General features: G+C 36.6%; 1 protein-coding gene across 10 annotated transcripts in view; it reads left to right on the forward strand.

Moving 5' to 3' along the window:
* Window positions 1-25,212, forward strand: part of LOC125466310 (V-type proton ATPase 116 kDa subunit a 1) — a 52,802-nt gene that overhangs the window by 10,901 nt on the left and 16,689 nt on the right. For 8 of the 10 annotated variants that reach the window (XR_009442839.1, XM_059638724.1, XM_048560649.2 and 5 more), the window contains exons 2-14: window positions 1,535-1,705; window positions 3,329-3,407; window positions 4,367-4,464; window positions 5,446-5,574; window positions 15,338-15,441; window positions 16,933-17,059; window positions 18,295-18,377; window positions 18,748-18,841; window positions 20,616-20,828; window positions 21,631-21,781; window positions 21,904-22,043; window positions 23,712-23,872; window positions 24,610-24,700. Coding sequence is in view for 9 of the 10 variants with exons in the window: in XM_059638724.1 (XP_059494707.1) it covers window positions 1,589-1,705; window positions 3,329-3,407; window positions 4,367-4,464; window positions 5,446-5,574; window positions 15,338-15,441; window positions 16,933-17,059; window positions 18,295-18,377; window positions 18,748-18,841; window positions 20,616-20,828; window positions 21,631-21,781; window positions 21,904-22,043; window positions 23,712-23,872; window positions 24,610-24,700 (1,587 nt within the window). In the remaining variant the exon portion in view is untranslated. The remainder of the gene's footprint in view (window positions 1-1,534; window positions 1,706-3,328; window positions 3,408-4,366; window positions 4,465-5,445; window positions 5,575-15,337; window positions 15,442-16,932; window positions 17,060-18,294; window positions 18,378-18,747; window positions 18,842-20,615; window positions 20,829-21,630; window positions 21,782-21,903; window positions 22,044-23,711; window positions 23,873-24,609; window positions 24,701-25,212) is intronic. The other 2 variants (XM_059638727.1, XM_059638728.1) reach the window with 1 other exon arrangement.

Consider the following 25,212-nt stretch of genomic DNA (forward strand, 5'->3'; position numbering starts at 1 on the left):
ACTATGCTTAGTGGTAGAATTTGCATTACTAAGCATAAAATTAAAACAGTCAGATAATTGGGGGCCGTCCTCCTCAAACATATTTTGGTTGAAGGGCCCCTTTTTTAAATGGATTGATAACACCCCCTCCCATCTAAATAAATATAACCGTACTGGTACTGTAAAGCTGGTATTTGTTTAGTGCTTTTTAGCTGAAACCTTCCTTTGTGTCTTTTATTACCTCTATGCTTTACTATTTTTAAATCCACGTTTGGCTGATTTTTCACAATCTACCCTGTGCAATATTATCATCCAAATCTTAATGAATATCCAGGCCCCGTTCACTTTTTAAATCCATGTTTGCTGACTTGTATTGGCTTCTAGTTCAATGATGCTTGGATTATAAAACTTTTATTCTTTCTAGTAAACTCCTGTTTGCCTGACCCCTTCCTATTTTTGTAATCTCAACTAGCCTTACAACTCTTCGATGTATCCGTACTACCTTCAATTCTGGCCATTTCACCATTCCCCAACTTTAATCAATTTCCCATTTGATAGTTGTACCTTCAGCTGCCAAAGTCCAAAACTGTGGAAGATCCTCCATACATCTTCCTACTCCTTTATTTCTTTTGTCTTTCAAGACTTTATTTAAAATCTAAGTGTTTGACAATGCTTTCGGTCATCTGGTTTAATATCTCAATAAATGATGGTCATATTTTGTTTTACACTTTGTGAATTTTCCTGGGATACTTTGTTAAAGATCTTATGAGTATAAGAAGACAGGTATTTCTAGTAGTAGTAGTAATAGTAATTTCTCGCAGTCTGCTGCCTTTTGTGGCTAACAGTTTTGATCCTGAGCAGGGATTTGGAGAGAGGAGGTGGCAAGCAGGAACTTTGGGAACATAGAGCATGCCATCAGCTGCTGCTTACTGTTGACCACTACACCCACCCTTGGGACTCTGGTCCTGTGTTTCCGACTCTTTGGAAAGTCTCTGTAAACTCCTGGGAGACTGCAGCTTTCTTTTTCAAGAGACTGAATTGTTTGGTGTACTTTTTTTACGTATGTCGTATCTTACATGCAATATGTCTGCTTTTTTAAAGGAATTTTGGTGTTTCATTAAATTGTGCAGTAGATATAAACTGAATAGATATCAAGTGGCAAATTATTCCTTTGCAAGTAGCAGTCCAGGAAAATGTTTCTTTAGATGCAACATTGCACAATAAGCACTGTTATGTTCCTCAGCTCTGCTGCCTCCCTATTGTTTGGTTGATCTTATTTGCATGTTTTCCTGCCCATCCACCTCTTCCACTTCCTCTACCTTCAGTGCTTATCAGTTTTTTTCTTTGAGAGAAGTGATTGATCACTTATAACTATATAAATTGGCACTTTGCAAATTTATGAACTTGTAATGGTTCTCTCCTTCATAATCAAATAATTTGGAATTAAACATTCTTGATAATCTTTTGAATTTTGGCAGACCGTTCTTATCGTAACATTGAAACAGAAATTTTGTTTTTTGTACATTGTAATTCTTTTTCCCTTCATTGTTTATAGATCAAAAGAAACATTACTTCGTGAAAACTGTTGATATCACTCCAGTGATTCATTATGGGGGAACTATTCAGGAGTGAGGAGATGACACTTGCACAGCTTTTCTTACAGTCAGAAGCTGCTTACTGTTGCGTCAGTGAACTTGGAGAGCTCGGGATGGTCCAATTTCGAGATGTAAGTTGATGTTTTTTGCTGATTTGCGCAATTTTGCAAAATTAACACATTAAGACAACAGTGTCTTAACTGCTGCTGATTCATGATCTTGTCCTGTTTACCCACAGGCTTGTGGTTTCACAAACAGCAACGTGTTAAGTTTTAAACTAAGTGAATGGGTGGCTGTTTCCAAAACTTTAGCTGCCTTGCTTGTGTTTCAATAACTGGACATTGTAGATGTGGCTGGGGGAACATGATGTTAAAGTTGCATTGTAATCTGTTGATAGCAGAGGCATGCTAAATATAATGCTAAGGCGTCTGTATCATTGGCAGAAGTTACCCGTCCCCCCTCCCTCCAGTGTGTGGCATTGTCCTGTGTGGGCCAAGATGATTTATGTGATAGAATTGCTCAGTCCCTCATCCTTAGCTCCCTGCATTCTTTGCTGTTCAACAGAAACAACACCACTACTTGAGTTCCCTGGTGGTTCACTCTTATTCACTTTTCTACCAATCTATTTTGACATACCATATTTACCTACAAGGATTCCTGGAATCTTGATCAGTCCACCGTGCTGACGGTATCTCATGTTTAAGTTGTGAACGTGTCTGCCTTAGCGGTTTTATCATTAGTCTCATATACTGTGTCTGCTTCAACTGAGCAATAGTAAATTCCTCATATTCATTTGCAGTTAAATGCCAAAGTATGGCATGGTATCTCTCCACTGAGAGGGTGTGTCCCGTAGCTGGATACTATCCAAACAATTACTTTAGGCTGGGCGTTTATAATGAATTTGCAATAAATTCACTTTACCTTCACACAAATTTCTAATTAGGGGTATTTAGAACTTTGCTTTGTGTGTCTGCCCTAATGGCTGAATTGGATACTGCTGCCAAGGGGATTTATGAATTATTAAATTCCAAGGCTTGAGTAGATTTGTAGCTCGGGTTGTAGATGTTGTGGTTGTTTGGCTCGCCGAGCTGATTCGTTGTTTTGTTTTCTGCAGATGTTTCGGTACCCTGCTGGCTACATCATCAGTGCAGCCTCCAATGTAGTGCCATTGTGTTTTTCCGCCAGTTATTTGGACTCTGGAGTCCATTGAGCTGGATTACCTCGCTTCCAGTTTTCCCTCGCAGTGGAGTGTATATGTGGTCTTTTTAAAAATTCTTTTTGTCAATGGGGGGTTTGTATTTCACACTGCTCGGCAATACCATGACCCCATGCACGCTCCACTACAAAGGAAAACCGGAAGCAAGGTAATCCAACCCAACGAACTCCAAAGGTCAAATGACAGGTGGGAAAACAATGACGCTTCATTGGAGGCTGCACTGATGATTTTACTCTCAGGTAATGAAACGTCAGCGGGAGAAACCAACCAGCTTGGCGAGCCAACCAACCACAAAGTATTATTGAATTTACTACAAGTTGATTTTTGTCCACATTTTGATAGGCTAGTTGTATCACCATGCGTGCACCATCTACTTTTATTTCTTCAAAATACAGGATTCATTCCTATTCTGGACTTTATTGGTCCAAAGGCCTGTAACTAACATTTTACTGCAATTAATATTATATTTTAATTAAACATCACAGAAATTCGACCCTTTTTTAGTTGCATTTACTCAATTTCATCCTCTTCTGTGCAGTTAAATCCAGATGTGAATGTATTTCAGCGCAAATTTGTAAATGAGGTTCGGCGTTGTGAAGAAATGGATCGTAAGCTACGTAAGTATTATGTAAGCCTAGCTAATATCTGTGTCACGTTTGTACGTGACACAAAGTTTTGATATGTCAGGATTAATATTAGGGAAGCTGCACGCAATTCTTTTTAAAGCAGTTTCTCTTGTCTTTTTTTCCCCTCCAGTTGAAACGATACTCTCTGCAAATGATAGAACAAAGTAAAACTCTGTCCTGTTGAATACTTTACACACTGTTTCAATTGCCTCCTATTTAAAGAATAATATTTAACAAGATCTTTAAAAAAACAAGCGATAGCACAGGTGTGAAGAAATAAATTAACAGCATTTCCTCTTAACTGGAAATGCAGCAAACTTTGCTTTAACTGCCTCCTTATAAACTGGAAAAAATTATGCACCTCAAATACTGTGAAGTTTAATGTATGATTCTGCACAGTTACTATAGTTTTTAATTTATTATTTACCTCAGTGTAAATAAACTTATTCAATTGCATGGCCACACAAACTCTCATCAGTAGTTTCAATTTCGAGCCAATTTTTCCTCAAGTACCAAGATCAACCATGACGTCTGAGTAGTCAGGTGAGGGTCCAGTTACACAGCTCTCTGCTGGTGAGTTTTGTTTAAGGAAAAGTAGCATTTTTTTTATTTAAGTGATTAGTGCTGTAAATAAAGTATAACAATGATGTGCATAGCATTATGTTTCTACCACCTTAGTGTGTGTTTTTACATTGATTATGAGGTGATGATCATCTGGAATACTTGATGTTCTGGCACACTTCTGGTCCTGTAAGTGTCAGTTAAGAAAAAGTTTGCAGTACTAAATTTTAACAGCCAGAGGTGGACTTTTAAAAGAAGGATTAAGACAAGTATTTCTTTTGTGGTGAATAGTGCAGTTTCTGGGTTGAATACAAATTTACTTGAAATATGTAATGGTTTAAAGTCCTTCATCAGATGGCTTTTATGAACTATTATTTGATTGTTTTCAGGATTTGTTGAAAAGGAAATCCGAAAAGCAAACCTTGTCATTTTGGACACTGGAGAGAATCCTGAAGTCCCTTTTCCTCGAGACATGATTGACTTGGAGGTAAGCTTTAGAATTATAAAGTTGGCTTTAAAACTTTCTCTTCAAGGGCAATCATTCTATAAATATGGTGGATTCATAACATTACCATGACCATGTATACCACAAGCATGAACTTTGTTTCAATGTTATGTGACCTTTGCTCAGTTAACTGATCTTAAATCAAGCATGATTGGGATTACTGTAGCTTAGTTATATACTTGCATGCTAGAGAATGGGGGGGCGGAAAATAGCAATGACCATTCAAGTCTCATTTCTGTCTGAGATTTGCTATCTAGCTAGATAAACTGAATGATAATGTGGCTACAAGAACATTAGCCTCTGCTTTTAATGTGAATTGGTTACATGAGTGTTTTTAATTTACACTAATTTAGTTTGAGTAATGCTTTTACTTTTGTCAGACATTCCTTTGTCTTTCTCTGGAGTACAGTAGTTCAGGTGTGTGCTTCACCAGGTGAACTTTGTCTTCCAGAGCAGAACCTGAGAAATTATTGAGATGAGAACTCTTTGTAATCATCTTTTTGTTTCTAGCTCATTGAGCGCAATGAGAGGTTTCTTTTCTGTATTGCATGAGGCAATATTTACATCTTTGTTTCATCAATGTGTTCACCCCTTCCATATACCTTTCTAAATTGAAGGTCTTGTTAAAGCAGCTGATGATTCTGGAATAATGATGTTATCATTTTATACATTAACATGATGGGCAACTTGAAGAATCTGATCATTATATACAGTTTCTTATTGCAGTTAGTGGAATGACCATCCTCCCTCACTTTAATCTTGCATTTAACAGCAAGAATATTTTTTGGGATTCAGGTGACATTAGCAGCAGCTGTGAAGCTTAACTTGAGCAGTTGATGACTTGAGTATCTTGGATGAGATACATCATAATCCAGTATAAAATACCATCTACAATAGATACAGTGGAAATAAAAGTTTCCAGTTCCATACTGAATTTTAACTAAAATAATGCTTTTTTTTCAGGCAACCTTTGAGAAACTTGAAAATGAACTGAAGGAAATCAATACTAACCAGGAGGCGTTAAAACGTAATTTCTTGGAGCTGACTGAGCTGAAATATATTCTACGGAGAACCCAACAATTCTTTGATGAGGTCGGATTACTGTAAATTTTTAATTTTGAATTCATTTTAACACTGAGGATTAGTTGAAGCTTGCAATGCATGTGTGCATCACTGGCAGTTATGCCCATGTTTCTGGTTTGCCAGCTCAGTTTGTGATCGTGCATTGCAAGAAGATGTAATATTTCATAATAGTTGCATCAAATATTTTCTAAAGCTCATTTGTCTGATAATTCAGTTGCACTTGTGATAAACTGCATGATTTTAAATTTTTTGCTTATTTGCTTTTCTACTTTAATAATAATCAAGGGTGCTTTGTAATTACAACTGTGATTGGTGTGATGTCTCTAGAAAATTGAATTGAGTCTATACTGTTTACAAGCTCTTCAAGTGTTAAATGTTGTTAAATTTGGACACTGATGCTGAATGGACAAGTGTATAATTCTTGGCTTCCTAGAAAATTTGGTGTAAATTTATACTGAATACTCTTGTGTAAAATCTTGTGGAAAGAAAATGTCACGGGAACTGAATGATGGTAATTGATACTATTCTTCTGTATTATCTTGAGTGAGGGTTTAAATATGCTCACTTGATTATAAATTATGGTCAACGCTTATGTTGTCCAAGAGCATTCTAACTTATAACTTAACATTCTAACATAAAGCAATTCTTTGACTAACTAGAGGAACAAATTACAAATGGTGATTTATTTAGGGCCATAGAATCATACAGCACAGAACCAGACTTCAGTTTAATTGGTCCAGGTTTCCCAAACTAAACTAAAACTAGTCCCATTTCCCTGCATTTGGTCCATGCCCCCTTAAATCTTTCCTATTCATAACCTGTCCAAATGTCTTTTGAATGTTTTAACTGTACCTGCATTTCCCATACGAACCACCCTGTGTGAAAAAGTTGTCCCGTGTGTCCTTTTTAAATCTTCCTCCTCTCATCTTATGCCCTCCAGTTTTGAATTCCCAAGACCTAGGGAAAAGACCTTTTGCTATTCACTCTAACTATGTTCCCCTGATTTTAAAAAGCTCTATAAGGCCACCCTTCAACCTGCTATGCTGCAGTGTAAAAGGTCCCAACCTGTCTAGCCTCTCCTTTATAACTCACACTCAGAAATTCATGGATAAAGCCTAAAACTTTAGAGGAGGAGGATACTTACAGTCAGAATTAGCTAAATTATTGAAATTATTTTTTGGAAAAAATGGTGCCTTTTATACCACTGATCTCCTGACTTTCTTTTGAGGGGACATGGAGGTGCTGGTTTGGTCAGTATTTATTGCATGTCCTTAATTAGTCATTTTTCCCAGGTGCAAAGGCAATACTTTGTATTCAAAAATACAGAGCCATATTTTAAATTATGTACAGTAAGCATGTGAATAAGGTTGCAGCCAGTTTGCATGATGCGGCATGTTAATGTGAGAAATTCAAATAAAGTATGAAGGGAACTAGCATTTGCATACTATTTGTGAATAATCCATAGTATAGGTTTTCCTTATAAAAAATCTACACTTGGTCTCCCACTCAGCTTTGGTATCTTGGACATTGCTCTTGATCTTTGTCATTTTTATTTGATTTGATAGAATCACTGAGAAGGTTGACATGTACATTTGAAGAGTTTAACCTCTATCCTCCTTTATCAAAGGTGGTCTACATCTAAGACTAATGTAAATACTGACATAGATATGCACAGTAACTTGCAGCTGCTACGTTTAAAATGGTTAATATTTGTAAATGGGTCAACACTGGTATTAATTGGAACATCTAAACTTGGATTACAAATCAATAACACTTCAAAAATTTAAACTATGAAATTGCCCAGAAAAACAGGTATTTTTCCTCCATGCATGTGTTATCCGTTTGGATTCAGATTTTGGAGATTATCACATACTCAGCAATCAGAAGCCATTTGAACAGCAGCTTCCCAGTGTTTATTTCTGCCTGTGGATGTTGTTGGATTTGACTAAATTATCTGTTCTTGAGAGTAGAATGATTACAAGAAAATTAAGTTGCATTATGCAGCACTCCATTTAATGTGTCTGATTCCAAACTGATTGGACAAGTCAGGATAGCTGAATATGAATCTCGACCAGGGTTGATTATTTCACATTGTATAGCCCTGTGCGTAGAAGTAGTTCATCACCTATTTCAGTTGAAGGGAAATAAACACTCCTACTCTGTCCAAGAAGTAATAGAGCCTAGTATTCTTCCAAGCCAAATTTAATTACCAATTTTTATAAGCTGCACTTGTTGCTGTAGATTTGTTAGTTTCTGGACACCAAGTTTAATTTTATTATAGATATTAAAGCTGGCACTGTGGCTCCCTGATAAGCACTGGTGACTTCCAGCACCATGGACATAGGTTTGATTCTAGCCTTGGGTGTCTCTGTGGAGTTTGCAAATCCACCCCGCGTTTGCATGGGTATCCTCCAACAATCCAAAGATGTAAAGATTAGGTGATTGGTTGTGCTAAATTGCCCATAGTGTCCAGGGATGTGCAGGCTAGGTGAATTAGCTATGGGAAATGGGGTGTTTTGGATGCTCTTTGGTGGGTTGGTGTGGCTTCCATGGGCTGAATGGCCTGCTCCCAGACAGAGGATGCTACAATTCTATATAATGTATCAAGAACCAGAATTTTTACAGTGCAGAAGAATGCTCTTCAGCCTATTGTGTCTGCGCTGGCACTAAGCATTTTAACTTGGTCCCAGTCTCCTGCTTTTACTCATAGCTATGTACATTGTTTCTATTTAAATAATCATTCAGTGCCCTCTTGAATGCCTCAGTTTAACCTGTTTCAGTCTCACTTCCAGGCAATGCATTCCACACCCTCATTGTGTGAAACAGATATTTCTTGCCATGCATTTGCTTCTTCTGCAAAATACTTTAAAACTGTGCTCTCTTCTTAATCTATTTGATTGGGAACCATTTCTCCCTATCCACTTTGTCCAGATCCCTCATGATTTCAAAAACTTGTATCTAATCTCCTAGCCTTCACCTCTCCAAGGAAAGCCGTTTTTCTTTATTCATTTGCAGGATGAGGGTCTCACTGAGTAGGCAGGCATTTATTATCCATCCCGAATTGTATAAGAGGAAAGTTTTTAAAGCTAACCACATTGCTATGTGTCTGAAGACACACGTAGGCCAGTCAAGTAAGGATGGCAGTTTCCTTCCTGTAAAGAACATTAGTGAACCAGATAGGTTTAATCCCAACAATTGATTTGAGGTCATCATTTGACTCTTTACATTTTTACTGAATTCACATTCCACTATCTGCGGTGGTGTTCAAGTCTGTGCTCCCAGAACATGAGCTGGCTCTCTGGATTAAAAGTCAAATGACAATATTACCACGCCATCACCTTTCTTAACTTTGCTTGGAACCATTCTCTTGTGTTACAGTCTATCATTGTTTAAACTTCAGTAACCACATGTACCAGGCACACTTTTGATGTTTTCATATTGTATGAATAAAAGAGCCCTTGAAAACATTCACTTTTAATGCAGAATTTACATTAAAATAAAAAATGCTATCAATTCTCAACCTTACCAACACCTAAAATTGATTTGCTCCATAAGAACTTTAATGGTCCTTTGTATGTATTGACTTTTATGCCACAACATACAGTCAATGTTTGAATACTCTTACAGAAGAGACCCACTGTAATTTATTGTAACTTTAGATTTGATGAGAACAAAAAATTGAAAGAAGTGCAGATTCTGTAAATCAGAAACAAAAACAGAAATTGCTCAAAGCTCAACCAGATTGGCAGCATCTGTGAAGAGAAATCAGAATTCATGTTTTGGGTGCAGTGACCCTTCCTTGTAACTTGATATTCAGTTTCCAGTCATAATCTTGTGAAATAGGCAGTCCAGTAAAGTAGTCCTCACCTGTTTAAAACTAGAAGCAAATTTGAGCTGCCTTAGACAATCACAAGGAAAAATACCTGTTAAAAATGCTGTCACTGATCATGAAAATCTAATGCATTTATATCAGCTGTATTTATTTATTTTAATACTTCCTTCAGCAAAACAATGGGATTGTAACAAATTGAAGCCATTTTAGCTGGCAGCTGAAGGATCAAGAATGTTAATCATGTTTCTCCTTTTCCCAGTCTTCTGTTTTTTAAACATAGGCAGAACAATAACAAGAGAAATAAGTTTTGAATCTTTCAGCGTAAGCAACCATAAGTGCAGGAATCTAATGAAGACTGGAAAAGTAACAGTTAATGGCATGCAGAACTCCTCCATCCCCCCCTCCCTTCCACCCCTTCTGGTTTCTTGTGAATGTTTTTGTTTTTTTCTCATTTGCTTATCATTTTGAGTAAAGCATTGCAAATCTGATTTTTTTTTTCTGGACTACCTTTGAAAAGTTCAGATGTAATTTTGTGTTTTGGTTTCCAATAAAGAGCCACATGTTGAATATTTCTTATTCATTACGCAAATTTGAGTCAAATTTTTCTGTTATTCCACATTTATATTTAAAATTCTCCAGGGGGAAAAAAAACAAGTATTCACTGATTGCAACATGTTTTGATATATATTGGAATAAGAGCTTGTGGCTTCAAAGTGGAAATCAGCCTTTACTCAGGATGGGGCTTGTGATGTACTCTCTGCTCTTTGTGGAATAATTACTGTGTCATTTAATTTGACTGCTTATAGGACCTGATCCCTTTACCAGCCTAGGAAAATTTTTTAGGAAATACTTTGACTACATTCTTTTTGGAAAATGTATATTTTTTTAAATTTCGAACTGTAATTATTCACTAAACCAAATTTCCTTATGTGGATCCCAGATATTTTTTCCCTACATTTCTTCTTGACACAGGACTAAAATTCTTGTTGTACAGGTCTAACAGCCTCCAATATTCAGCCTATATAGTTCCGATGTCAGGTATTCAATCTAGTATTGATTTTTAGTTTTACAGCCGCAATTGAATCAAGACCGTCTAGATGATCTCAAAGAGCAAAACTCAAGTTCACATCTTCATGAAGTACAAAATGTTCAGGCTGAATTTCAGTTTCACATTAGATTTTACAGATGATTCCTTGACTTGTATGGCAAATGTGCTTGCAAAATGATGCAGTTGAGTGCAAAATCACAGTTTGTACGCGCTGTTTGCAAATACTGCCCAACTTTGACACTCCTGGTGCATTTTGGTTCTAGTGTCCTGTCTGTGAATTCTTCTTATTACTGCTTAGCCTGTTCAAACAGCAAGAGTGCTGTTTTGAGCGTTGGTGATCTTCTGTAGTTGGTGTGGGAAAAATGAGATGTGTTGCAGCAATCACTAGATATTGTTTTAAATTCCGCTTTCCTCAGCGCTGGGGCAATGGACTGCTATTTTGCTGCTGACTGCAAAAGCTGTGCCTGTGAAGCACTGCAGCTAAAATTGATTTTCCTATTTCTAGACTGCTCAGATATATAAATATATTTATTCCAAATTTTTTGTTTGAAAAGACCTAGTTCTATAAAGACTATTTAGCCCCATAAGAAGGATGAATGAAACAAATTAGTTCAATACCAGTGCACAAGTGTTAATAGCTCTGAAACACTGAGAATTTATACCCACATGGAAGCACCTTTATGTTACTGCACTGTTGCTTTTGGGATGTAGGTGCTGCTTATTGAGCAGATGTGGAAGTGCTATGCATGCATGCTTGTATCACAAAGCAATTGATTCACCACGGCAACTCAATACCTATTTTTACATTCTGGATTTACTTTAAATGGCATGCATTCATAAGAATATGCTGTTCATTAGGCACATTGGAAAAGACCAAAGAGTTGGCATTTGCACATACAGTGAAAACTGCCCCTCTCTTGTGCCTTGGCCTCTTGTGGTACTGTGGGACAATACATAAACCTAGATGATTGAGTACTGAAATTTGGTATTCTTCAAAATCGGAAAGACAAATAGATTTATAATGACCGTCATATAGATTCACTACAGGCAATATTTGTAGATAAATAGATTCCAATCTAAACTACTTCACTTACAGAAATGGCATGTTTACATTAGAGGCTTGCTCTAATGTCGAGTTTGCTTTGTTTAATTTTGTAACATAACTGATATCAGTTTGCAAGACAAGCCCGTTTTTTGGTCACAACAGATTTGCTTTGAAGGTTTTTAAACTGTAAATTTAGAAGTTGCATGCCATGTCTTCATTTTTAAGCATGTTACATGTTTGTGATATGATGGCACATCTGGAATTATATCTTTTATATCTTTTATGTTACTTGAATAGCTAGTACACAAAATTTAATAGACGTTGAATTCCAAACTCCACATTGTTTCCTGAATTTTATTTGTACCCAATTTCGATTTTCCATAAAAACTGCAGTTAGTAATCAGCCTTACTAGCTTAAGAACCTGGGTTTTCATCCAGCTAGAACTGGTCACCTTCCTTCAGCTGCAAGGGATCAATATAAATATGTGAACAGAAGCATGATTGATTTTACACCATGAGGACTCTAGTTCCAGATTTGACTGCACGTGGAAACTAGAAAGTTTTGCACTAACCTGGTGCATTTTCTAACTCTGGAGGCGAGATGACTCTAGTTAGTATCCAACTTCAAAGTCAATTCAAAATATGTCTTGCGTATTGTTTACTTTTGGAGAAATGGCTAATGTTGTTTAAATCTGTTAACATACTTTGTTCATAACGTAGAACTTTTTTTTAAAATGCAAAATGATATTAATTTTACCAAATGAGAGCTGAGAGTATTCTTTCCCAATCAAACTGATTTAACAATGCAAATACATAATTATATTCTAAGTTAAAAGATACTTTTAGAAGGCTACAGGCAATGAAATAGTCAAACCTACATATGGGAAAATTATCAATCTCCAAAATGAATTGACGAATTTCAGTAAGTACATTCAAACTATGAAATGTTGACATGTTGTTCCATCTCAGGGTATATAATGGCACCAGTCTTATCTTGCCTCAAATCTTTGAGGCTGAAGTTATTTACCAACTAGTCAGACGGGATATTTTATTGATATGGTTGGGTCTTACTCGCTGCATAAATGTGACAGGTGCTATATCATGAAGTAGAATTCCCACAGTGTGAAAGCAGACCATTCAGCCCATAGACTCCACACTGACCCTCTGAACATCCCACCCAGACCTACTCCCCAACCTTGTCCCTGTAACCCTGAATTTCTCAAGGCATATTCACCTAGTCTGGACACTATGGGCAATTTAGCATGGCCAATCTACCTAAGCTGCACATCTTTGGATGCTTTGTGAACTTGTTCTTATTATAATGCTCCATTCCTATAAATTAGTAAAACTTGGCTAGGATTTCGTTCCTTCTCATCTAAAACATCAGTGATGAAGTAGTAACTTTGTTTAGGATTGTGCTAACTAATGTAACGAATTATAGAATATGCATCATTATATTATATTTTTTGAATGATAATTGACCTAAAAATAAGTATAAATCTCAAAACTGTTGCCTCTGCTTTGAATGGCTTATGTTTTCTTCTACTTCATTTCTTCCACAAGTGGGAATGGACATTTGGTGGCACGTAGGCCACTGGGAGAACTGAGGAAAGCACTTTTTCTTAAGCTAGTGTTCTGCTTATTCAAATGTTAAGAGTAGCCACCGTTGGAGAACGTTTTTGCCTGCTGTCTAACATCCAGCAAAATGGCTTGTCTGAACTTGGACGTTCTTCATTTAACTAGCTGATTCAGCTTTTTGAACTTGTTTTATTGTAAGTTTTTGGCAAAATAATATGAATAGTAGTCTTTCCCATTATATTTGGCAGGTGATAGTTATCATTTAATAAAGAGCAACAGCATTTAAAGATGTGCATTTAGTAAACACAGAATGGCAGCCAACTTCTAAATTATTCTCTCCAAATAATTTTTATCCTATATCTGAATTTTTGTCACACTTTTTTTTGTTTTCTTTTTTAAAAACATTAGTGGAAATTTAGAAAAAGAAGTATTTGTTCAATCCCTTGACAAATTGAAGCAGAGGTTTGGTACTGGCCTGAAAGTTCAGGCCAGAAGACTTTGAGCGAAGAGGAAAATCTTGCTATTTCTATGCACACATTTTATGAAAGAAATCTGATCGGAAATGAGTTTCTCAATTCTCAGTATTCTACTTTGGCACTTTCTCATGCCTTATGTCTGTGTTTAATTCATCAGGGAATCCTTGATGTAACTTGCTAATATGACTGACTCCAATATATCGAGGATACACACTTTATTCTAGCACTGAACGTTATCCTAACGGTGTTGTCATATTGTTAAAATGTATGCATTGCATTCCCCACCCAAAAAAAACCATGCGCACCTTCTTGCAATTCTTCAAATTTTATATTAATCCATCAGTCTTTTTGAAAGTAGGTATTAAAGATTGGTGAGTAATCCTCACTGTTTCAGGATTTGTAAATTATGATTTCTATTTGACAAGCTTTTCTAATGATTCAGTACTGCTTTGATAGTGCAAACATCAAATTTATAGCAACACTTTGGCAAAGACCATTTTTTTCTGATTCAAGAGATATCTTGACAGGCTTAAAGATGGCCTTAATAGCAATTAAAATGTGTTCCAATTTCTGTAAAATCTAGTATATAAAGTATTTCTGACTTTAATTTGCATGTTGAAATTGGGCATAAGATTATATGCCTAACAGCCAGTGTTTTGGACCATCCCGACATTAGATGCAAGTTCTTAGAACAAACCTGTTAATTCTACATTTGCTTTATATTGATGTGATTTAAATAAAAGGCATTTTAATGTAAGTTAGAATATTTACGGGTGAACATTAAAGAATGCAGTTGAAAAGAGTAAGGATAACTTTGCACTATATTTGTATGTGGCAGATTTGACTGGTATTGCTTACAGAAAACATTTAATGCAAAACATATTAATCTTCCAGCACATCTATGATAGAAAATGCATTTCTAATTTGAATATTGCTGAAAAGAGAGACATGTAGTGAAAGCTTTTTTGTTTTGCAGTTATCAGATCAAAAACAATGTCAAATTTCAAATGATCACAATTTGTACTAGAGGTGCTGATTTTTCAACGAAACACATGTTGTGGAGTAATTTCCCTTTTTCTGGAAAAAGGTATGCAGAAGTGGGACTCATTTTAAAATTTGTTGAAGTAAAAATATTTATTATAACCTCTTTTTGTGATCAAATATCCCTTGAGCATTGTGACTGATCTTCAAGATTTCAGAGGAATAAGATCGTAGAGCACTCCTTAATGCTACATATTTGAACTATACTAGTTGTAGGTGAATGGAAATTTCTAGTAAAAGGTGCAACTCTTGTAATAAATCTTTTGCTTCGTGACCTGGGTTCCAACTAACAGACCTCCTTTCTCTCCACCAGTTTGCAGAAGCAAGTATTTTATAAGAATAGTTTCTCCAAAATTCAGCAAAAAAGTGCCAAAGAAATTAGCTTGTTGGCACTATGTCAGTATTCTACTGATTTACTTAGTGAATTTTCTCTTCTGTGATTATCTTGTCAGTGGCATGTATGTTTTGGCAACTTCATATCAATTTTCTGATCTTCTCACCCGAGTCTTTCAGCCATAGCCAAGAACCAGCTCGAATGATTCTATTAGTCATTTTTAATTTTCCTACACATCCTTGCTTGCATTTCTGTATTCAAAGTCCATTGTTTTCAATGTTGACTGTGGGTTTTTTTTTCTTTCTTTTTGTGTGGCCACTTACTTTGCAGTTATGGTTTTATCTTTTCTCCTGGCTCCTGGTACCCCTGCATGCCACTAACTGGTTTAAATAGTGTGTTAATTGATTTGTGAATTCAGGCTGAATTGCATCATCAGCAGATGTCTGATCCAGACCTATTGGAGGAATCGTCTTCCCTGCTGGAGCCAAGTGAGCTGGGACGCGGTGCCCCCTTGAGACTTGGGTAACTTAATTTGTTAATTAGTATTAATCTATAATTTACTTCCTGTGGAAGCTGAAATGTAATTTCCTCTGCTAAAATTGCTCACTTTGTGATGCTCTGATTGTATGCCTGCACTTCAGGCCAACGAGATGAGTTCAGATGACTTTGGAAATTAGGGACAACCTTTTTGATTTTGAAAGTAGACTCAAACATTTTAAAGCAGTTTCTTTGTGATTAATTTTTATGTTGTTTTCTATATTCATTCGTGGGATGAGGATGTCACTGACCAGGGGATGTTTATTGCCCACCCCTAGTTGCCCAGTGGGCAGTTTAGAGTCAATCACATTGCTGTCGGTCTAGAGTCATATGTAGGCCAGAGTAGGTAAGGATGGCAGTTTCCTTCCCTAAAGGACATTAGTGAGCCATTTGGATTTTTTTCCCAACAGTCGACAATGGATTCATGGCCATCATTAGGTTCTTAATTTCAGATAATTTATTGAATTCAAATTCCACCATCTGCTGTGACGGGACTCGAACCTGGTTCCCCAGAACGTTATCTGCGTCTCTGGATTAACAGTCCAGTGATAATACCACCAGGCCATTGCCTCCCAAATATATACTTTCCATTTGATTGGATATAGGGAGAGAAAACCATGCAAACCCTATTTGCCTATGTTTCCTCAGCCTGTCTTTAATTTTCAGTTGCTTGGGAGGCTTTGACTTGGGAAAGTTACCTGCGTGTTTCTAATGCATCTATCATAAGACACCTGAAATAGCTTGCTTGATGTTATGGCCAGGTGATCATTGATAGTGAGTCTTCAGTTCACCTGTCTGACTGTAATTGGTGCTTTAAGAATTTGCTTCCTGATTCAGTGTGTTTTCAGCTGTCATGCATGTTGGGACGACTTTTTTAAAAAAAAATCCAGATGGGTTTTCTTGCCAAATTAAAGAAAATGAAACAGTATTTATTGTATTTAATATCAGAAATATGTTTTAAAAAGCTCCAACTCTTGTTCAATTTACAAAGCTATGTAAGTATTTTGCTGTTTTGAAAACTGCTGTTTAGGTCACTTGAGTCTTTTTAAAACTTTGTTTTTCTGTGGTTTTGGTGTGCTTGAAAATAATTCAGTTTCTGAGGCTGATTTGTCCCCATGGGTAATGCTATAGCATGTGCTTTTTAAGAAGGGGGTGACTTGAAAGACCTTCTCAAATAAAGTGAAACTAAGCAATAAGCTTGCATTTCTGAAATTCATAAGAACAGTATGTTTAAAGATAAATTTCACAAATTTGTTTTGTCCAACTGAGTATTTTATGCAGAAAACCTTGTCAGAATTTGTTCAAAATTAAATCAAACTGAATAATTCTAATTGTGTGAATTGGAGAAATTTTTAAAAATATCAAAACATTGGTCTGTTTGACCTGTTTCATAGTCTTTGCATGACACTGGAATGCACCTTGTATTTTGCTTGTGCAGATAAACAGGTTTATGACTGCACATATTTTTATCTACAGCTTTGTGGCTGGAGTGATAAACCGAGAGAGGATCCCTACCTTTGAACGGATGTTGTGGCGTGTGTGCAGAGGAAATGTCTTTCTACGCCAAGCTGAAATTGAAAACCCCTTGGAGGATCCTGTAGCTGTGAGTTCCCTGGGTGAAATTCTAATAAATAAATAACTCAAGAATCAATCCATAACAGCAAAAAAAAGCCTGTACTCCTGTGGTTTAATTCTTTTACGTTGCTGATTATAGAATAATTTTGAAATCCAGTGATTTCAAACTCTCAGTTTTACAGGGGTGAACCAGTGTAAGACCATTGCAGGCACTTATCGGAAGTTGTCACCCTACTACCAGGTCTATAGAATGTGGCAGTATGAATGTAAACTTTGAATAATTGCGCTTGCAATTTTAGTTTCTCGTGAGGTTGGTACCTCTGGAAATATTGAACTTTGTTATCTTTTGACTGGGAGAATATATGCAAATGTAGTATGTATAGCCAGGAGTCAAAATGGGCAGTTCTTCTTGGATCTAGCTATATGGTTTCTTTTGAGTTTAAGAACAAATTTGTATTGGCTGTCAAAATTCTGCAGTTTTTAATCTATTCTGCTTGAATGTTAGGTTGAATCTACTGATCCTGTTAAACATGTGCGATAGTTAATTGTTTTTGCCATTGACTTCACTCAAGTAATACAGATTTTAAGAGACTATATATTAAGCACATGACTGTTTTATATAGTAGGTTTGCAAATATTTGAGATGTAGACTGTTAAGTGCCCAAGGTGTACACAGTGATGACAGTGGAAGGCATACAGATATTTGGATACTGGTTGAGTTACATTTGGCTGTTTTTAATCTTTTAAGTACACAAGCAAATGCCAGGAGAAGCATTAGTCAGGGTAGAGCCATGGTCAGCATAATAATAAACCAAATTATTGCTGCTAATGACATTTCTTGGATTTTTGTTTTGGATGCTAAAAGTAATAATGCTCCTGGCAGCGATTTAAATAGCTGCACACTATGAAGCAATATAGTCAATTGAAAATGATGCTAATGATAAAAGTTGAATTACCTTTCATGCCCAATAGTTTGGATGAAATTTGTGGTGTTAATCACATTGTAATTTTTAACAGCCAGGGTTAAGCACCAACATTTGTCAGTATTGTCCACAAGTTTTTTTAAAAAACTGTTGATACCATCAACTGCTACAGATAATGACTGTCTTCTGATACAGCAGAACAGGCAACTTTCCTCTTGTTTGACCTTTCACAATGGCAGGGTCTCAAAAATGTTTGCAAATCTTAGCATGGCTTAATTTTTAACAGTTTTGCTGTCCTGGTAAAACTGGGAGTTGAGATTAATATTTGTTTTCTTTTCAGGGAGGTCAAGTAGACAAATCTGTCTTCATCATCTTTTTTCAAGGTGACCAGTTGAAAAATCGAGTGAAGAAAATTTGTGAAGGGTGAGACTAATTTTTTTTTCCTGTTTTTATATGCAATGATTTCCATTGACTGAACAGTTAACCCTTTATCCATCACGTCAGTGTTGAAGCATTCGTGTGAGCTACTAGATTATTAATCCCATGACTTTACCATTATGCTGTTTAGGAAGAACTGATCATTTTACTTGATAGATATGATTATTTATTTGTGAATATTATACATTTTCTTATTTACTTTAGCTAGGTTTCAAAATAAGATAAGCTGAGTTTGAAGTTCAAAAGTGATCTAGGATTTTCTGGTAATCTGCAGACATTACTGGTGTGCAGGAAGAAGAATGAGGTACTTAAAAACACTGGCAATAACAATTTACTGAGAACCACATTCTTACAGGTTTCGAGCCTCCCTCTATCCCTGCCCAGAAACTCCTAACGAAAGGAAAGAAATGTTGGCTGGTGTCAACACACGAATTGATGATCTTCAAATGGTATGGTATTTGTCAGTACTTTTGTACTTCATAATTGCTTTGCAATTTTTATATAAAGTTTTCCAAGATATTAATGCAAGTGGTATTTGCATTTCCCTTTTAAGGTTAAATATTCGTGCATACGAAATAGAAACAGAAGTATGTCGTTCAGTCCTTCAAACCTGCTCCGAAATTCAATAAGAGTGCATCTGATCTTTTGGTGTGAATGTCCAATTCAAAAGACCTTTGATAATTTTTGATTCCCTGGCCTATCAAGAATCTATTCACCTCTGTTTTTGAAGTATTTAATGACCCTGCTTCCATGACTTTGAGGAGGAGAGTTACAAAATTGTGCAACTGTCTGAGAGAAGAACGTCCTGTTCGTCCCTGTCCTGAGAAAGTGACCCCTAATTTTAAAGCAGTGCCTGGTGAACAAGTGGAAACACACTTTCCACATTAACCTTTATGAAGACTCGTCAGGATCTTTGACACTTAGAGCCATCAATGCCACGTTATCCTTTATAAATACTTATTACCCCTCACTATTCTAAACTCCAGCAGAAACAAGTACAGCCTGACTTGCTGATTCTTTATAAGATAACTCTCAATATCAGTCTAATAAACATTCTATTAACTGCCTCCAATACACTTACAACCTTTTAAGGAGACCAAAACTGAACACGCTATTCAAGATGTGGTCTTGCCAACAACATGATTAATTAATTCTATGATACTATACAGTATGAAGTCTAATATAACCTGCTTTCTGGCCAGTTACAAGCTGTTTCAAGTTATGATTTTGAACTATCTTACATTTATCTTTTTTGGTATTACTCAGAATATTTGAAAAAGCAGTGCTAAAATTAATACCTAATTCTTCTTTATTCCATCCCATTATTCAGCCCATTGGTGAGATATTTGTGTGCTTTAAGAATTAATTCACCAGCTCTGTGTATGGGAATTTTCAACCAATGCATTTCAGATGACATTCAGCCCCTAATTTAGGCTGTTTGCCAATTGAAAGTTTATTTGGAAACTATACTGCATGTCTGTGTGCGTCGTCATCATGTTACTGTCAAACCCAGTCATTCAAGCATTAAATGTTAGTGTAAATTTAACATATTTCTGTTGTCAATTTTGCAAGTTTTAGATAACTTCTGTTCTATTGTGAATTCTGTCTCAATAACCAGATTAGAAGAAATTTGAGAAGAACAAGGCGATTTCTGTGTTTTTAAAGTATAAAGTTTGTTCGTTTTATGGCCAGAAATAAAACAGGAAAGGCTGGAGAAGCTCAACAGGTTGTGGCAGTGTGAGTGTGTGTAGATAGAAACAAAGTTAATATTCCAAGTCCTAAGACATTTCTTTGAAACTTAAAAAGAGTTATTGGACTTGAAATGTTAACTGTGTTCCTGTCAGTTGCTGCCACATTTGCTGCGTTTCTCTAGCAGTGCTTATTTTTATTTACGATCTGTGGCATTTTGCTTTTGTATCGGCCAGTATATACAAATGTGTTGTTTTACCAAGGGAAAGGTTTACCTAGCAATACCCTTTGCTATTTTGAAAAATCAACTTGGAGTGGATTGTTGGAGATATGTGAAATATAAATGTTAGGTTATGTTCAATTTTTTTTTTCTCCTTTTTTAATTGATTTTTGGTTTCTTTGTTCACTTACCCTGTCCATGTGTACCACAAGCTCTAACTTATTGCATGGAGAAAACACATGGCCATTACTGAAGTATGATACAGAAATTCTGTAAATGTGAACCTCCTTCATAAACATACTTGTCCTCTCCAGGTCTTAAATCAGACTGAGGATCATCGTCAGAGGGTTCTGCAGGCAGCTGCAAAGACTATTCGTGTATGGTTTATTAAAGTACGAAAAATGAAGGCCATCTATCATACCCTTAACCTCTGTAATATTGACGTAACTCAAAAATGCCTAATTGCTGAAGTCTGGTGTCCAGTTACTGACTTGGATTCAATTCAGTTTGCCCTCCGCAGGGGTACGGTAAGTGAACTCTGAAATTCAGAAGTCCTTTTTCTTTTCACAGGATGTGGTAGTTGTTGGCTAGACCAGCATTTGTTGTCCATTCTAATTACGCTTCAGAATGAGATGGTGAGCCACCTCCTTGAATCGCTACCATCCATGTGATGCAGGTACACAAAGTGCTGTTAGGGACAGAGTTCCAGGGTTTTGATCTAGTGGCAGTGAACGAACAGTGGTTATAGCTCTAAGTCAAGATGGTACGTGGAGGAGAACTTGCAGTTGATGATCCATGCATTTCCTGCCCTTTTTTGTTTTGTATTACATCGCCTTGACTCCTATATCTCAGGTAACACTCCAAGTAAGTGACAAATCCAAGTGATTATAAATTCCATGAAAAATCTCAGATTCTAAAAGGAACGAAAAGATGAGGCAAGGTCTGGGCGTTTTTAAACCCTGATTTTTATTCACAAGCTTGAATCTGTTTGGTGCTACTATTTTCATTCACGGAACTTAATGGAGAGAAAGTGTCCATTTCCTGTCATGAAAATGGTAGGAAAGTTTAACCTTTCTATATTTACGTGTATTGTTTAGTGTTCACTTTTTGGGATAATGTTCATGTGAACCATCTTGGGATAGTGAATACGCAACAAGCACAATAAATGGAAGTTAATCTGCTATAGTATTGCAAAAATGTATAGTTAGCCCTTTAAGCATGGTAGTCATTTGAGATACCCAATAGCTCCCCCAACTTCTCCACTCTAATTTAGCTTCAGTTCGTGTAAAAATATTTAGTCGGCTTCTGTACTGAAGTTTCTACTTTCAGGAACGCAGTGGATCAACAGTCCCATCTATCTTGAACAGGATGCAAACGAACCAAACTCCTCCAACTTACAACAAAACCAACAAATTTACTTACGGCTTTCAAAACATTGTGGATGCGTATGGAATTGGCACCTATAGAGAAATTAATCCTGGTAAGAAGTCACATTGGACAGACATGTTTCATGTCAAAACATCCGTTTTTCTGTAATCTTGACTTTCTGATTTATTTTAAGGATAAACTGGTTAATGTTCTAATTATGTTTGTTTTCTACAGCTCCATACACAATTATTACCTTCCCTTTTCTCTTTGCTGTTATGTTTGGGGATTTTGGCCATGGCGTCTTGATGACTGCTTTCGCTGTGTGGATGGTGTTGAGAGAGAGCCGCATATTGTCGCAGAAAAGTGAAAATGAGGTATTTTTTTTTTAAGTAGCGGGCAATTTGGTTGGGGATTTTTATGCCTTTTAAAACATGATAGCAATTTCCTCGTGTTAGATGTTACCCCAAAGTACCCTGGACTACATTCCAACTATTGGCCGGGAGTATTAACAAATTTTTAAGGATTCATGTCTTGTAGCAACTGGATAATTACTAGTGTTTTATCATTCTGTACCCTTCCTTTAAAAAGGCATTGGGAAGTTAGAACTACTCAGAAATAACAGCTTTTTTTTAATGTGCTTTTGTTTTAAATCATACTTGACAGGCTCTTCATGTAAAATAAATTTATTGCAGTGACACAAAAGGTGTGTTTCACTGCATTCACGATTCATTCTAAGTTCTGAAATCCTTCCTCTAAACTTTGCTGCTTTATGCAACATAAGCCTTTAATACGCAACTCCTTTGACAAAGCTTTTGCTCACATACTCTAATATTTACTTATTGCTCAGCATTCACTTTTTGGGATCATGCTGGTGTGTACCATCTTGTGATATTGAATACACAGCAAGCACTATATAAATGGAAGTCGATCTGCTATAACCCTGCTGTTTTGATTCTCTGATTTTTAAGTGGGGTTCTGCCTCCTGTCTTCAATTCTGATACCTTGTTCTGCTTTCATATTGCTTCCTACTTTATTGGATCATCTCTGATTTCTACATTAACAGCAGAAACTCCAATTTCTCTGGATTTAATTTGAGCATTACGGTGCAGAAGAAAGAGCTATTGGCTCATTCAATGTGTGTCATTACCTAGTGCCAACATCCTGCTTTTTTCCCCATATCCTTGTGTATTATTACATATCCAATGCCCTCTTGAATGACTGAATTGAACTTGCCTCCTCCACGGTCTAGGTAGTGCATTCCAACACCCTATTTGCTGAATGTAATATTCCTCATTTTCCCCTTGCTGCGTTTGCAAATAATTTGAAATCTATGCTGTTTTGTTCTTGTTAGCGGAAAAGTTTTTCCTTAGCTACCCTTTCCGGCTGGCCTGTGATTATGAAAACCTGTATCAGATTTTCTCTTTTTCTTGCTTGCTTGCATTCTTACTTTCCTTTGCCTTCGTTCCATGGACAGTAGTCTCAGCTTCTTTATCTATCCTTAATTGAGGTTTCTCGTTCCAGGAACCATTCTTGGAGACCACTCTTTGCACTCTGCCTGCATCCATTAATAATATAATTCTATAATGTGCCCAGAACTGTACACAACACTCCAGCTGAGGACTGACAAGTGTTTCAATTTTAGTGTTAAAATTTGCCAGTTAAAGATCGTAGTACTGCAGGAATGAGGTGAGCAAAAAGTGACCGGAACCCATGTGTGTAATATCAATGATAAGAAGAAGGTCTGAGGCTGGATATATTTTGTACATAGACTAGGCCCAGAAAGGAATGCAGATTTCTAATCTTGGAGTATTTTCAATTTTGAGGTGTACTGGACAGATGGTCAGTCTTGTGTGTAATCTACCTAAGGAGTTAGGGAGACACTAGTGATGTGGTGAATGGGTAAGGTTTTTTTTAGCACCTTCAGTCTTGAAATAGCTTCATTTAATCCACTAAGTGAACACAATTGCTAATATGTTAAAGGAATTCACTGTCTGTTATTGGTGCAACAGTGTGGCAACTTATTTTAAATTTATTGTTAATAGATTTTCAGCACTGTCTTCAGTGGTCGCTACATTATTTTACTGATGGGGATTTTCTCTGTGTATACTGGCCTAATATACAATGACTGCTTCGCAAAGACGCTCAACATGTTTGGTTCGTCATGGAGTGTTAGACCGATGTTTCAGCCAGTAGGAAACTGGACGTAAGTTTTTGTATAACCAAGATAACATTGCTGTGTTGATTTTCGAATTCCTTTCATATGAATTCTTTGATACAATGAAGTATATTTATGCTAGGAAACAATGCATTGCTGAAATATGATGCGAAAATCAAGTACATTGACTCTATGGATTTCATGCAACACACTCAAACTTGCAGAAAGCACAAACTTAGTTGGGCATTTGCATTGTGAGCAGGATGCAAAGAGGCTTCAAGGAGGTTTGGATAGACACAGTGAGTAGGCAAAGATGTAGCAGATGGAATACAATGTGAATAAGTGTAAAGCCATACAGGATAGATATACGATAACACTTTGACTACGGGTTTTAGAACCAGCAGAGAGAGTTTCAATATGGTGCAAGCCACTTAGAGCTAAGATGAGGAAGATTCACTCGGCTGAGTTAATTTTTGGAATGTTGCACCCTAGAAAGCTGTGAAATTGAATATGTTCAAGATGGAAAGTTGTTCTGAAGAAGAGTAACTGGACCTGAAATTTTAACTCTACTTCCCCTCAACGAATGCTGCCAGAGCTGCTGAGTTTCTCCAGCAATTTGATTTTGGCTCAGATTTCCTGCATCCTTGGTTCTTGTCTATTTTTGTTTGTTATTATGTGTGCCTGTTCTGGGAATTCTTATCTCTCTGGCTTCAGCATTGATCAGTTAGAAATTACATCAATGCTGGTTTAGATTTAATAATATTTTAATAACATTCTGTTCACAGGGACAAAACCCTTCAAGGTAATCAACATCTTCAGCTGGACCCTGCTCAGCCTAACGTCTTTAATGGGCCATACCCCTTTGGAATAGATCCCGTAAGTTAATTCTTTGCTTGGTTTTTGAATTTTCACAGTTCAAAAAAAAACAGATTATCCTGCCACTATTTTTAACTGTTCGTACATTTAGAAGTATAGGGCTAGAATGCTTAAATACCTAGTTAGGCATCCGATTGAATTAGTGTTTAATTATTTTTGTATTACTTACCTTTTGACTTCAAATGTATGTTTTGATTGTGGTCAGATGGAAAAAGGATTATAATGTGTTAATGGTTCTGTTTGATTTGGTCATCCCATGTGCTTAAATAGAAGTCAGAGATAATGGGAACTGCAGATGCTGGAGAATCCAAGATAATAAAATGTGAGGCTGGATGAACACAGCAGGCCAAGCAGCATCTCAGGAGCACAAAAGCTGACGTTTCGGGCCTAAGGGTCTAGGCCCGAAACGTCAGCTTTTGTGCTCCTGAGATGCTGCTTGGCCTGCTGTGTTCATCCAGCCTCACATTTTATTATCTTGCTTAAATAGAAGTCTTGGCTTATTACAGAATTCA

Source organism: Stegostoma tigrinum, chromosome 31, assembly GCF_030684315.1.
Source record: "Stegostoma tigrinum isolate sSteTig4 chromosome 31, sSteTig4.hap1, whole genome shotgun sequence".
Taxonomy (NCBI): Eukaryota; Metazoa; Chordata; class Chondrichthyes; order Orectolobiformes; family Stegostomatidae; genus Stegostoma; species Stegostoma tigrinum.